General features: G+C 41.8%; 1 protein-coding gene across 1 annotated transcript; it reads left to right on the top strand.

Annotated features, from left to right (window-relative positions):
- The first annotated feature begins 9,558 nt into the window (after positions 1–9,558).
- On the top strand, positions 9,559–11,292 carry Rtl3 (retrotransposon Gag like 3). The gene is made up of 3 exons (XM_038315668.1): positions 9,559–9,880; positions 9,944–10,134; positions 10,198–11,292. The coding sequence occupies exons 1-3, from the start codon at positions 9,559–9,561 to the stop codon at positions 11,290–11,292; spliced, it is 1,608 nt and encodes a 535-aa protein (XP_038171596.1).
- Positions 11,293–13,565: the final 2,273 nt, after the last annotated feature.

The following is a 13,565-nucleotide window of genomic DNA, read 5'->3' as shown; positions in this document are numbered from 1 at the left end:
AGTTCCCCTGCAGTAGCTGTCCTACTACCACAATAGAAGATGCTCTTTGGGGTTAGTCAATGAGGACTGCTTCCTAGGCAGCCCATTAAGCTGCAAATGATGGCCTGTGAAATAGCTCAGCTGGTAATCCCACTTGCTACCCAACTCTTGGGACATTAGTTCAACCCTGAAAGAGAGAACTAAGTCATTACAGTTGTCCACTGAACTTCACACACGCCCCACAGTGAGTGTGCATACACACAGAGAGACAGACAGACAGGCAGGCAGGCAGGCATTTAGACAGACAGACAAACAGATAGATACAAAAATAAATGCAAATTACTTCTGGAAATGCAGAAGAAATTGTTACTGAATAGCTGTTTGTGGGTTTGTGCTGCTGAAGGATATGGTTACCAGTAACTGAACCTACCAAACAGATGAAAAATATCCAAAGCAGACACTGTGAGAAATGGAGTCTGCTGCCAGTTTTTCAGAATTAGGATGAAGATAAGTATTCTGACCAATGCACACCCTGCCAGTCTTCAAATAATCTAACATGATGACACTTGTTCAGACGTGCTGAGATCTTCTGGAAAAGAATTAGAATGAACGTCTGTTTAAAGCCAACATTTTCTCATCAATGTCCTCCCAATAATTAATCCCCTTCCACAAACATACCTCTCCACTAATCATGAGCATACGTGTAAGCAAGCTCCAAAACAAACTTTTGCTCCGAATGCTTTTGTTGAGGTTGAGTTTCTATTCTTTTTATCCCACCTGCAAAACAGCTTAATTCAAAGCTGTATATAAAAGTGTCAAAAATAGAAAAGGGGAAAAGTTCCAAAATGTATCTCCTTCCTAAAGGTCTCAATACATGTTAAGATCTCCAGGCTCTACTTCCAGATTGGCTGGGGCACCAGGGCTTCCATAGATCCTCAGAATATGCTTCTAAGAAAATTTTAAGATTTTCAGAAAGGCAGGAACTTGCCATGATTACCAAAAGTGCAGATCAAAGCAGAGCAGTGTAGCTTCTAACAAAGAATTTGAAGACAGATGACCAAATGAAGTGTCACCTTTGCCACTTGAGTTTTTTATGGTCACTTTGCACATGATTAGACTTCCCGGCCTTCAGTGCTCTCATTTGTGAAAGCAACTGCCTCATATGTTGCTGGACAAACTGGGTGAGTTAATATATGGAGAGAGCTCATGTAACACCTGGTGCAAGCGAAGTGACTAATCAGGATTTATTGTTTCTATTATTGTTACCATTCCCATGGGTCATGTATGCAAACAGTAATATTCCTTATCATTTCTAAGAAGTTATTAAAATGTGATGTCAGGCCACTTACAAATATCAGGCCTGATAAAATAAAGCATTCAAATGAGTTATTAACACAAAATGTTCATTAAATTAAGGTATGTTTAGGTGATTATTTTTTCTTCTCAAAAATTAAAGATGCTGTGGCCAACAGAAAATGGATGTTGAAATCTGTGTCCCTAATCAGTGAAAAACTAGGTTTCTATTTCTTGGGAATTTGGACTTTAGCTCAAACCAAAGAAACAGATTAAACTTTAAAATGATTTTATACAAGCAGTTGTCAGAAATGCAAATATTTTGTGTAGTGATGTAAGAGCTTGTGTGTGTGTGTGGGGGGGGGAAGGATAGTCTCAACATTAGTTTTTATTATTTAATGCTTTAGAGTCTTTGAAAGATCTTTAACAAATATAATAATCTTAGAGTGTTAGAAATGGAAAATACCACCTGTTGTGGCTGTGTGCACCTATAAATCTCAGCATTCAGGAGACTGAAATAGGATTGTGAGTTCAAAGTAGTTTACACATAGCAGCTCAGCCTTGGCAATATAGCAAGACTCTGTCTCAAAAACTTTACATATTGTTTTGTGATACACGTTTTTTTTCTCTGTGTCGCCCTGGCTGTCCTGGAACTAGCTCTTGTAGATCAGGCTAGCCTCGAATTCACAGAGATGGGCCTCTCCCTCCTGAGTGCTGGGATTAAAGGCATGCATTAACACCCCCGACAAAAACAAAAAAAATTAAAGAGTGAGAATTCACTTATAAAATCATCCAATACTGGCGAACATGCCTCAAATCATTGAACTTCTCCAACCACTTAGGGAATACTGAAAAAGGAAATAATGTCTTCCCAGGAATCACAAGCAGTGTGGCTACATTTGCAGCATTAGCAGAGAACCAGAGAAAGAGGTAGTTGTGGATGAGGGAAATGATGGAAGACTACGTGGAGGAGACAGATTCTGGGCTCAACCAAAAGAAAGGATCAGATTTCTAAAGACAGCTGTGGAAAGTCAAGTTTGGGGGGAGGATAGACAGGAGAACAAACAGAAGGAGAATGTGCCACATGGGGGATGCTGTCCAGACAAAGGGTATCAGAGAGTAGACAAAGGTGTTAAGAAGGAAGTCTTGTCATAGAGCAAGGTTGGGACTACATAGTTGAGGGTTTTGAATAATGAATAAATTCTAACACAAAGATAGAACAGTGAGGTTACTTTTTTCCACGAAAGAATCTGCTTGTATTTTATGAACAATTCAATTGCTACAGAAAAATGTCAAATTAAAACAAAAAGATCCCTCTGCCCTCAATACTCAGAGTCCCCATGATTAATGATTTTTTTTCTGAAATTTGCCCCAAACTGCTTCCTTGAAGTTCTTTTACAACATCAGTCTCTATTTTGCAACTGTGTCATCCTCTGCAGTCATGCCAATGCAGCCCCATGATTATATTGCGCCATAACCCAGTTACACACATTCTGAAATAGAAAGCAACCCCTTAAGTATTGAGTGTCCTGCTTAAAGGCAACAGAAAAGAGAAATTGCAATGTTCTTTTCCCTCTCTCCCTCCCCAGTCTCCTCTTTTGAGATTATAATATAATTACATCATTTCTCCCTTCCCTTTCCTTCATTCCAACGCTCCTTGTTCTTGCTGTCTTTCAATTTCTCCTTCATGGCCTATTTTCATGAATTGTTCTCTTTAAAAATTCAGTAAACCAAAACGGCTTTTTTCAGCCCTTGAAAAATAACTCATCAGTGTAATCTTTCCCATTTGCACATGCTGGCACACACTGAAAAAGTACAAATGTCCCAGGAATCTGATGTGACTCCTTGCTAATAACATTTTCTGCTTCATTCTTTTAGCCAAAATATAATCAGAGAGTAAAAGGGGGCCTATCTTTTTTGTCAGGGTGCACATAGAGAACAACGCTTGGTTTAGATGATACAGCTGTGCTAGAAAATCAGAGTAATGACAAGAAGAAAATAATGGCAGGGATGAGGTGGAAGGTAGTGGGGAAATGGAAACTGGTTATACAAACATGTCCTAGAGGAAGTGATTGAGATGAAAAAGATTAAACCAACAGGACCATGTTATGCTACAGTTAACATGAGAAAATCAGACCCAGAATTACAGAGTTTTAAGAAAATATACATTAGAAAGCTCATAAAAATATTGCGAGGAATAGCTGATACTGCATATTAAAAATCTATCTGGCATTTCTTAATGAATGTTAGTAAGAGCCAATGGTTTAAAAAATTATGATATATAGAGCAGTTGGAAATTGCCAGGCCCACATATTTCTTGAACAAGCATATTTAAAACATTTGCATGTTACTGTCATCTCTGCCAAATATCAGATTTCCCTTTGAGAATTTCTGTATCACATTATGTCTGTGAACTCATACACTTCCCTCACGTACTCTGTGCTTCATCCAAATTGGACTGCTGCTTCTCTATTCCCAGGCCATAATTTCCAACTGCTTTGCCTTTGTTTTAACTTTTTTCCCCATCAAAAATGCTCTTGTTCTCATCCGCTCTGACTTTATCCCCATATGAACATGTTCAAATCTTACCTTTTTCTAAAGTCCACCCCAAAATCTTGTTTTATGTCTTCACTGATTCTACTTGGCATTTCTTTCTGTACCTCCTTTCACAATAATATCCGACCCCCCCCCCTTATAAGACTTTCTGCCCCACTGCAAGCACATTTGGCAACAGTAACAAATTAATACTGAAGAACATGCTTTGTTTTTCTAACCTGTAAGTTCTTTCAGAAAAAACTTCAAGTGGGGTTATGTTTGTATACAACATGCAGCAGGCATACACCAACACATAGCACACACAAAGGTGGGGGGGGGGAGCTTATACGTAGACAACTGTTCCACAGAATTCAATAACTATTTATGGAAAGAGAGTGAAAAAGAAAGAATGTGAGTTTACTGTCTGGAAAGCAAATTATATTGGATTAATTATATATTCAGTTTACATATACATAGTTGTGGGAATTTTGTTTAGATACACTAGATAAACGGACAGGAAAAATCAGTGACAACCCTTTGAGGTAGAAATATGATTTTTATCATCTACTACAGCTCAGCAAATGTCTATTTTTAGATACTAGCATTGTTTCTAATCTTCATAGCAACCCAGTAATTACCTATTACTATCCCCTGCTTTCCAGATGAGTAAAATGAATCTCAGACAATCTAGATTACATAACTAGTAAAGAAAAAAAATAAAGCAGAACTGGGAATTGGACCTGGACCTGCCTTACTTTAAAGCCTGTGTTCTTAGCAATAGCATGTTTTCTAAAACCATTCTCACAACTACTCTTCAATATGGTTCACACAGCACAACAGCAAAAGTGAGAGAGCTGGGTATTCACATTCCTTGGTACTTAATCACTGCATCTTATACCCCTAAATGTCCACTTTCCTCTCTAGCCACATGGAAAGTCTTTATCACCTCTTTTTCAACACCCCACAAACCTGTTACTAACATACAACCCTCACATCCTGATTAAAATCCTTGTCTAGCTTGGCGGTGGTGGCATATGCCTTTAATAGCAGCACTCAGGAGTCAGATGCAGGCAGATCTCTTTGAGTTCGAGGTCACCCTGGTGTGCATGACTTATTTTTCTTTGATTATTTTTTACATATACATAAATACAGACTGTTGAATCAGTTTAGTGGTAAAGGTATGCATGCCTTTTAAAACGCTCTCTTTACCTTACAATATCTTTTCTAACTTAAGGATTTTCAAAGGTTTGCATTCTTTCAAACTACCCTACAAAATTCCAAGACCCCCAAGAACTCTCCTTTTAAAGCCTTGTGCATCAGGGTCTTCCCTTCCCCAGCTGACATTTGACCAGAAGAAAAGGTTTCTTAAGTGTGGGGAGGTGGTGGCACATGCCTTTAATCCCAGCACTCAGGAAACAGAGGCAGGTGGATCTCTGTGAGTTTGAGGCTAGTCTAGTCTAAAAAGCTAGTTCCAGTACAACCAGGGCTGTTACATGGAGAAACCCTGTCTCGAAAGAAAAGTGTGGGGCAAGAAATAAAATTGGAAGATGGTACTTGCCATCAAGGGAGACAAATACAGCAAATCTTGACTTCTCCCAGAGACTTCCTGAGATGAAACCCTTTTCCACCCTATGAGCAGGCACTCAGAATCCTAGTCATATTGAGGAAGAAACCCTTTCCTTGCTTTTTTCAGCAGGCAAAGGAATCAGTGATTACCACCATCTTGGTGTATTATGGGGTGTTGCTTACAATCAAAAGGCTTCACACTATCGTAAGCACAGGAAGGGTTAAATTTAAGAAAGCACTGCAAGCTCTAATGTAACCATAGAAATAACATGTTGAACACAACAGACACCAGGGTGGGACTGCCCCCAAGGGGGAACTGGGCATTGTGCCAGAGACCTGTGGGCTAACCTGCCTGTTGGTTCTATATAGGGTTAATAGAGAGGCAAACAGGAGATTGCATTGCCGAACGCTGCAGGAAAAAGAGCCTGACAGGGATCTAAAATGTTTCAGATTGTACATTTACCAACAAAATAAAATCACGCTTCGCATTGGAATGTACAAAGTAGAACTTCGTCTCATTCAACCTTTCCCTTCTCTTTCTAAGCTAACAATCAACATGTGCAACTTATTAACATAACTGAGCATGAACATTTCTTATTACTGTGCCGGCTTTGCATGTCTGTTAAATGAACAGATTTGTCTTCTTTCTTCCTGAAATATTCGTTTGCCTACTTAACAAAACTTCACTTGCTTAAATTGTTTTTATAACCATCCTGAAGACTCCATAAACTCCATCATGTGAGTGTAAGAAGGATTAGAATGTAGGGAACATGATGAAAGTTTGGATGTGATTACTTCCCTACTCTGACTTTCCTATTCTTACTTGACTAATTCAGGATATTAAAACCACTTTAGGCATTTTGACAAAAGTCAGTGTAGCTCTTTTTTTAACCACTCAAAGGAGAATAATTCTGTATATTTATGCAGTTTGAAACTTGTACTTAAGGACGTTGAAATTTGGTCTTTGCTCTTTAGTGAAGGGGAGTGAGGGAAGAAAGGTTCCCATGTTTCCCCACTGAATAAATATGCCTCTAGGCAAGGCACTGTCTGGTGCTTTAGTCCATGGACTTTTTAAACATCTATCTTGGCTGCTCCACAATACCCATGCTAATCACCTCATCTCCCCGCTTAGGTGCCTCTAGTTCTAATTGAAGAGAATTATTTGGCAAAGTAAATGATCCATGACCCAACCAGGAAGGAAAGATAGAGGCTCCAGAATGGAGAAAACCTAATGCTAGAAAATCCCTGTGCTGTAGATTTCCTCATATGGGAGTCCTTGCTCAAACTAACAATTCTAGAAAGTTTACATATCCAACTCAATAATTTAAAGATGATTAGAAAGAATAAATTCAAAGTGTCACTGCTGCTACAGAGCTTATTATTGCTCTTAACTTTTATTAAGTGTGATTACCTGTCTTACTCTGGTAAGCATTTTGTACACATTATTTCATTCATTCATTGTTTGTTGTGTGTGTGTTGTGTGTGTGTGTATGTGTGTATGTGTGTGTGTGTGTGTGTGTGTGTGTGTGTGTGTGTGTGAGAGAGAGAGAGAGAGAGAGAGAGAGAGAGAGAGAGAGAGAGAGAGAGAGAGAGAGAGAGAGAGAGAGAGTCAGGTAGTATGGTCTCACATAGCCCAAATTGGCCTGGAATTCACTTTGTAGCTGAGTATCATTTTGAATTCCCAACACTCCTGCATCTATCTCCTGACTGTTTGGATTATAGGCATTCACCACTATCCTTGGGTATTTGTCTGATTATTCAGACCACCCCCCATAAAGTTAAATACTGTTATTAGCTCCATTTCACAGCACCATAAACTGAGGGCTGGGCTCTAAATTTTAGAAGGACTATAATGTTTACCAAATCTGTGTAAATTTAGTATAGATAGGCAAAAAGGTTATGGTGTAGAAGATTATTTAATAGCAAATGAGTATTAAATATAAAGAAAAGTTCCAAGATGCTAGAAAGCATAACACTTTGAAGAGCCTTAGTTTGGAGACAGATTATTTTAAGAATTCTCAGTATCTATTGGAGAGCCACATAACCTCACAGCAGTGAAGCTAGTTGGTTTGTCTAAGCATGGCCATAATACAAACTGTGTCTCAAATTGTCTACTTACTAATGATAAGAAAATAAAACAAGGTCATAACTATAATTGTCTCCCTGCTTTTTTAATTGGTGAAGGCAATATCAACTGTGATTTTCCTTCTCAGTGGGATAAAATGCTTCAATGTTATGAAAATTTAGCACAGATAGAATACATTGTTAGATAATGGTAAAACTTTTGTGTGTTTACTTTTAAAATAATTGCAAGGTAGACAGAAAACAAATTCAATCTGCAAATGATTTTACTTTACTTCTTTAAGCCTCTGCATTCAGATTCAGCTAGCCTAGGAAGTCAGCTTGCTGTGGTTTAGGCATATTCCACTACCAGGATTTATCCGACTATGCTAGTAAGTGGAGCTGATAATTTTTAAAAGAGACTTGGGACCACGGCTGAATTGGTGTGTAATTTGAAGTGTTCTTATGTAACTCATTACTGCAATTAAAATAGCTGTCCCTGATTCAGCCACATGGTCCATGCCCAACATAAAACTGATTGTCATGAGAAAACAAAGTCAAATATGAAGCAGAATCACTGTGCAAAAGACAGGTAAAAGTAGGGTACTTGTGTGCTGCCAGGGGCTAGCTGAGCAGCTCAAGGGGGCAGAAGAACCTCAAACAGGCATATTCAGAATCAGTCAAGAGCTTGTCGGGGTTGCTGCAAGTGCCTATCAAAAGTTTGCCTCTTTGGCATCCTTACTCTATTGTAAGTTGCCTAGATCTGTCCATGGTAAAGATTCTAAGAAAATATTGCAAGGAGAGACCCTTGGGACTGAGTGGGCAGGCAGGAGAAAGGACTGAGGAGACTATAGTTTGCTCTCTGAATGAAAATTAAACAAACGTCCCAGTGTGAATGCAGTATGGAAAAGTTACGTGGGGCAGATATTAAAAATATCAAGTCCCAAACCACTGTGGTCATTCAGAAATGTTTGCAACTTTTCACAAGAGCAGTGGTATTACTCCCAATTTCCTGGCCAAATATTTATTAAAGTAACCAAGGACTGAGTATATGAAGCTGCCGCACATCGGCGCAGCATCCTACTTTCCTTCCAGCGCTGAACTGTGAGGTACTGTCAAAAGAAAAAAAAAACACTCTTCCATACTCAAAATAGCTACGTTACGGAGGAGAGTTGGAACGTGTTCTGGGAGTGGGTGTGTTTGTTTGAGTTCAGTGTGTGCAGAAAAGGCAAGCCTCCACAGCCATTCACACACTTCTCTCCTCAGATGGCTACACAGACAGGCAGAGCTCCAGCCCACATCTCTGAATGGTAACGTACATCTAGAAAGAGTATTTTGCTAACTATTTTGAAGTATTTTATAAATAATAAGCATGCGTTTGCTGGATATATATGTATGTATGTATATTTATTTATTGACTCAAGTTTTGCTAACTTTTTCTTGTGTCTGGTTGTGTGCGGTTACTTGTATTGTATGATTTCTGAGGTGTGACAAAGAGTTTCCCCCTAACTCCTATGCTAGTGATTCAAAAAATATCTCTTGAGATGGCTCCAGCACAGAACCTAAAATCCCCATATCGCTCTAAACATCTGATTTGGTTGCTGAAAGCAGTTGTTAACATCCAAATGTTACATTCAGATATTAGGCAGACACTAGAAATTAAAAACTATGTAAAACAAAATAATATGGAGCAATTGTTTCTGATACAATGTTAAGTTTCCAAAGAATGAAAAGTGACATGTAAAGTCTGGGTCATGTGCTAGCAAAATGTCGTGGGGTGAAAACAAGTCTATACACCCCAGTTTATGAACTTGAGCCTGTGGGAAAAGAAACCCAGCAGTGTTGGACAGGTTTTGTTGCTTTGTACTGAATGAGTGCTTTCCACAGTTTCTGATCCTCAGCTCCCTTTCTCTTCACAGTGTGTCTCACACCTCCCTGTGCTGAGCTCCGGAGGCTCCCAGTGACCTCTTGGTAATCAGCCTTAGCTGGGTCCAAATCCCCACCCCTTGGAAAACTCACGGAGCCTGACGTCTGCCTGTGAGTCGCTTTCAGCAAAGACCTCACAGGCAGCTACCCAGTCTCTCTTGGTAGCAAATTGCCAAACCAGGCCCGTTTCCTCAAAAGATGGTAGAGGACTTAGCAGCTTCCTATGTTGCTCTGAAATTGGAGAATGAAATCCTGCAGGCTCAAGTGAAGAGGCTCATGGAAGAAAATGCTGCCCTCCAAGCCCAGATACCAGAGCTCCAGAAATTCGGAGCAGCCAAAGAGAATGAACCACTCCGAAAATACTCAGAGGTCCAAGAGCCCCCAGAGGCCTCAGAGCTATTGCAACCTCCAGCAGCCAGGACCTCACAAAAGCCCTGGGAACCCCCAGGAATCACAGAGCCCGGGGGACTCCCAGAGATCAAGGAGCCCAAGGAACCCTCAGTTATTAGAGAACCCAGGGGTAGCCCAGAGACCAAGGAGTCCAGGGACTCCTCAGCCATCAGGGAGCTCACGGGACTCCCAGAGATCAAGGAGTCCCAGAAGCCCCCAGAGATCAAGGAGTCTAGGGGACCCTCAGCCATCACAGAGTTCAGGGAATTCCCAGAGATCAAGGAGCCCCATTCATCCCCAAAGTTTAAGGAGTATCGGGAGCCCTGGGAGCCTCCAGAGGTCAATGAGCCCTGGGAGCCCCCAGAGTCCCTGGATTCCACAGCAGCCTGGGAACTCCAAAAGCCTTCAAAGGCCAAGGAGGCCCCCAGTCCCCCAGAACTCCAGGAGCTCTCAACCTGGAAGCCTGCAGCAGTCAAGAAGATCCAGAAGGCTCTGGAGTCCCCAGCAGACTGGGAGGCAGGGCCCACAGGCATCCAGGGTACCCCAGTCATCAAGGAGCTCCAGAATTTACAGCTCCACAACCTTACAAATGATGAGGAGTCTCAGAAGGTTCCAGAATACCAGGAGACCTCATCACAGGCGGAGCCCCTTGAGCATCCAGCTACCCAGGAGCCTCTGGACTCCTCAGATACCGAGGAGTTCCTAGAACTCTCAGTACCTGAAGAGTCCCTAGAGGGCCTAATAGTTGCGGGAACAGGAACAGCTGCTGCCTTTCCACAGGCCCACGTTAGATTAGAGGCTGCAACTTTACCCCTAGAGTACCCAGTGGCCTTCAATGGGGATTCTCAGAAACTCTCTGAGTTTTTAGTTCAGTTGAACAGCTACCTGAGAACCAGAGGGCACCTGTATCCCGCTGAAGCAGCTCTAGTAGGCTTTGTTGGCAGCTTCTTCTCAGGTGAGGCAGGAAGGTGGTTCCAGTCCTTAGCAGATACCCAAAGTCCCCTGCTGGAACAATTTGAAAGATTTATTCGAGCGCTCCAAGACACATTTGATGATCCAGAAAACATGGAAGTAGCTACACAAGGCCTCCCTCAGCTGCGCCAAGGGGAAAGCCTTGTCCACAGATATGCAACCCGCTTCCATCTCATTGCTCAAGAGTTAAATTTGGATGAAAGCACCTTCTGCATCCAATTTCAAGAAGAGCTTGCCAGTTCTATTCAAAATGAACTGTCTTGCACAAGTCCAGCCACCAGCCTATCGGATGTGATCATTCAGTGTGTCACCCTTGAAGAGGAGACAAGTGGTAAGGCTGATTCCAATTCATCATCCTCTGAAGAGGAAAATGGCTCCGAGAGTCCACCAACTGAAAATCAGGCTGTTCAAGCTACAAGTAATCGACCTCACCTCAGTGAGGCTGAGCGGGCCCGACGCCGTGAAGGTCACTTGTGCCTCTACTGTGGCCATCCGGGTCATTTTGCCAGAGACTGCCCTGTCAAGCCTCATCGTGCCCAGCAGGCGGGAAACATGGAGGCCCGGCGGTAAGGGGGATCCCGGGCGGGCCAATCTACAAATACGCGTCCCCCTCTCTTCCCATATCTATGTCCCGTACCCTATGGCTAACTGTTGAGATTCGGCTTGGAAGACGGCAATTCTTTGAGCAAGCAATGGTGGATTCAGGCTCCTACAGAAACAGCATTGACCGCTCTGTGGTTCTTCGAGAGAAGATTCCAATCCGCAATAACATCTTCCCTCTCATGCTCGAAACAGTCGATGGGCGTCCACTGATTAATGGACCCGTAACCAAAGAAACTCCACCTGTTGAAGTCAAAATCGGAAACCACGTTGAAGAGCTCCAGTTTGACATTATTCATGCACCACGTTACCCTCTGATTCTCGGAATCCACTGGCTTGAGACACACGACCCAAACATCGAGTGGAGTACCCGAACTGTGTCCTTTCCATCGCATTATTGTCATTACAATTGCTTCAGGCACAGGTGGAATCGAAGACGGCGTGATGAAATAATTGCAGGTTAGATGGTGGGTCCTAGTGACTTCTGCCCATCTGTCTTCTGTTACCTCAGCTGTCATCAGCACTTGCTGCTCTCTGAACCTCTCTCTGGCTATGAACTAAGGCTACCTGTACAACGGCACTGCCTCTTGGATGATGGACTGAACCTGACGACTTTGAGCTGCTTTTCCCCACCCACCTTGCATGCCTCCCTCTTTGAACCCCGTATTATGAGGGGCTATTTTACTTACAATTCGCACTAACAATATGCATGACAATAGATGTTAGAACTAATACTGAATGTAGTTGTTAGACTGACTTTTATTATTTTCTAATCAAGATTACATTATCACACATTTTCAGTTTTTCCAATAAAAATCATTTTCCAATGATATTTTTAAATAATCAATAAACAATGGCAACTGTTACTTTTGTTTATGTTGATTTATTGGGTTAGCTGAGCAAAGGGGTAAGGTACAAATGAGGGAGAAAGAGAGAAAGGGAGAAAGAGAGAGGGAGGGAGTGGGTGGAGTGAGGAGACAGGGAGGGTAGTCCAAGGAGGGAGGGAGGTTTTGGGAATAGAAAACGCACCTTCCTAGATTCCTTGTTTGGGTTTAATCCTTCGGTTCCTCTTGCCTTTCTCTTTCCGCCGTGTCCCGGTGTGCTTCCTTTTCCGTCCCCTGGGGTATCTGGCTCCCTCCCTCTAGGGTACTTGGGAAAGACTTAAGGTTTGAGTGGAGTCCTGTGAAATCCCAGAGTGACTACTCAGTGGAAGGTAATGTAGGAAGAGAAAGAGTCATAAAGGCTTGGGTTTAGGATTGGGCATAGTATGGAGCAATGTAGGTAAAGTCAAAAAATTTGGGTAACATATGTAGAGTAATAATGGTTTGGACTTAGGATTGGGCACACTATGAAGTTATGTAGGTAGAGTCAAAAAGTTTGAGTAACATATGTAGAGTAATAATGGCTTGGGCTTAGGAGTGGGTAAAGTATGGAGAGGTAAGCAGTAGTAAGGCTGAGAAAAGCATTTTGGAGAAACTGGGAAGAAATGAGAAGACTGCTGTATTCTGAGGGTAGGGGTGAGGGGAGGGAAATTTCTGACAAAGGACAACACTGGTAGAGACACAGCAGCTTTGAAACTTCTTGGACTTCAGAAGCTGACCAAAGAAGAGCACCAAAGCAGGTAATAAGACTCTATTGGTGACCTACGCTCCCTGTAAATGGGCGTGCATGGTTTATTCTGTGAAGCACCAGAACTTAACCTAGAAGACCTGAACAACTGCTCTTACTATGGCATATGAGCAGAGTGGTAGGAGTCAGTTTTTAACATAGAGTTAGGAGTCACCTCTCCTACATTTACAGGTTCCTCTAACCTGCTAGCCATGCTGCCTGCATGGTGCACACAGAGAAAGCAAAGTCCTAAAAGAGCCATGTCTTTGTGGCCCTGAGAGGGCTTATTGCCTTGACTTAAGTTACACACACACACACACACACACACACACAAACACACATATTCTAGATGATTAGATTACTGGGTGAAAGGTGAAGAAGTTATCCATGCCCATCTTAACTTGCTTTTGTGTTCTCAACTTCCCCCTTGGAATTTCACTGAAGCCATATGAATGAGATTGTTCTTACATAGATGATCAAATAAAAAGAGCCCCTCATTTCCTCCAGATACAGTATCAGGCGTCTTGCACACATTAATTATCTCATTACTTCTGAAAAAAGCTAGTAAAGTAGTTGTGTATGTCTTTATTTTACAGTAAGCAGAGTACCCGCACAGCTAGTTACTCATACAGCTA

Source organism: Arvicola amphibius, chromosome X, assembly GCF_903992535.2.
Source record: "Arvicola amphibius chromosome X, mArvAmp1.2, whole genome shotgun sequence".
NCBI lineage: Eukaryota > Metazoa > Chordata > Mammalia > Rodentia > Cricetidae > Arvicola > Arvicola amphibius.
The sequence above is the reverse complement of the archived record's forward strand: the minus strand, read 5'-3'. Positions and strand labels throughout refer to the sequence as shown.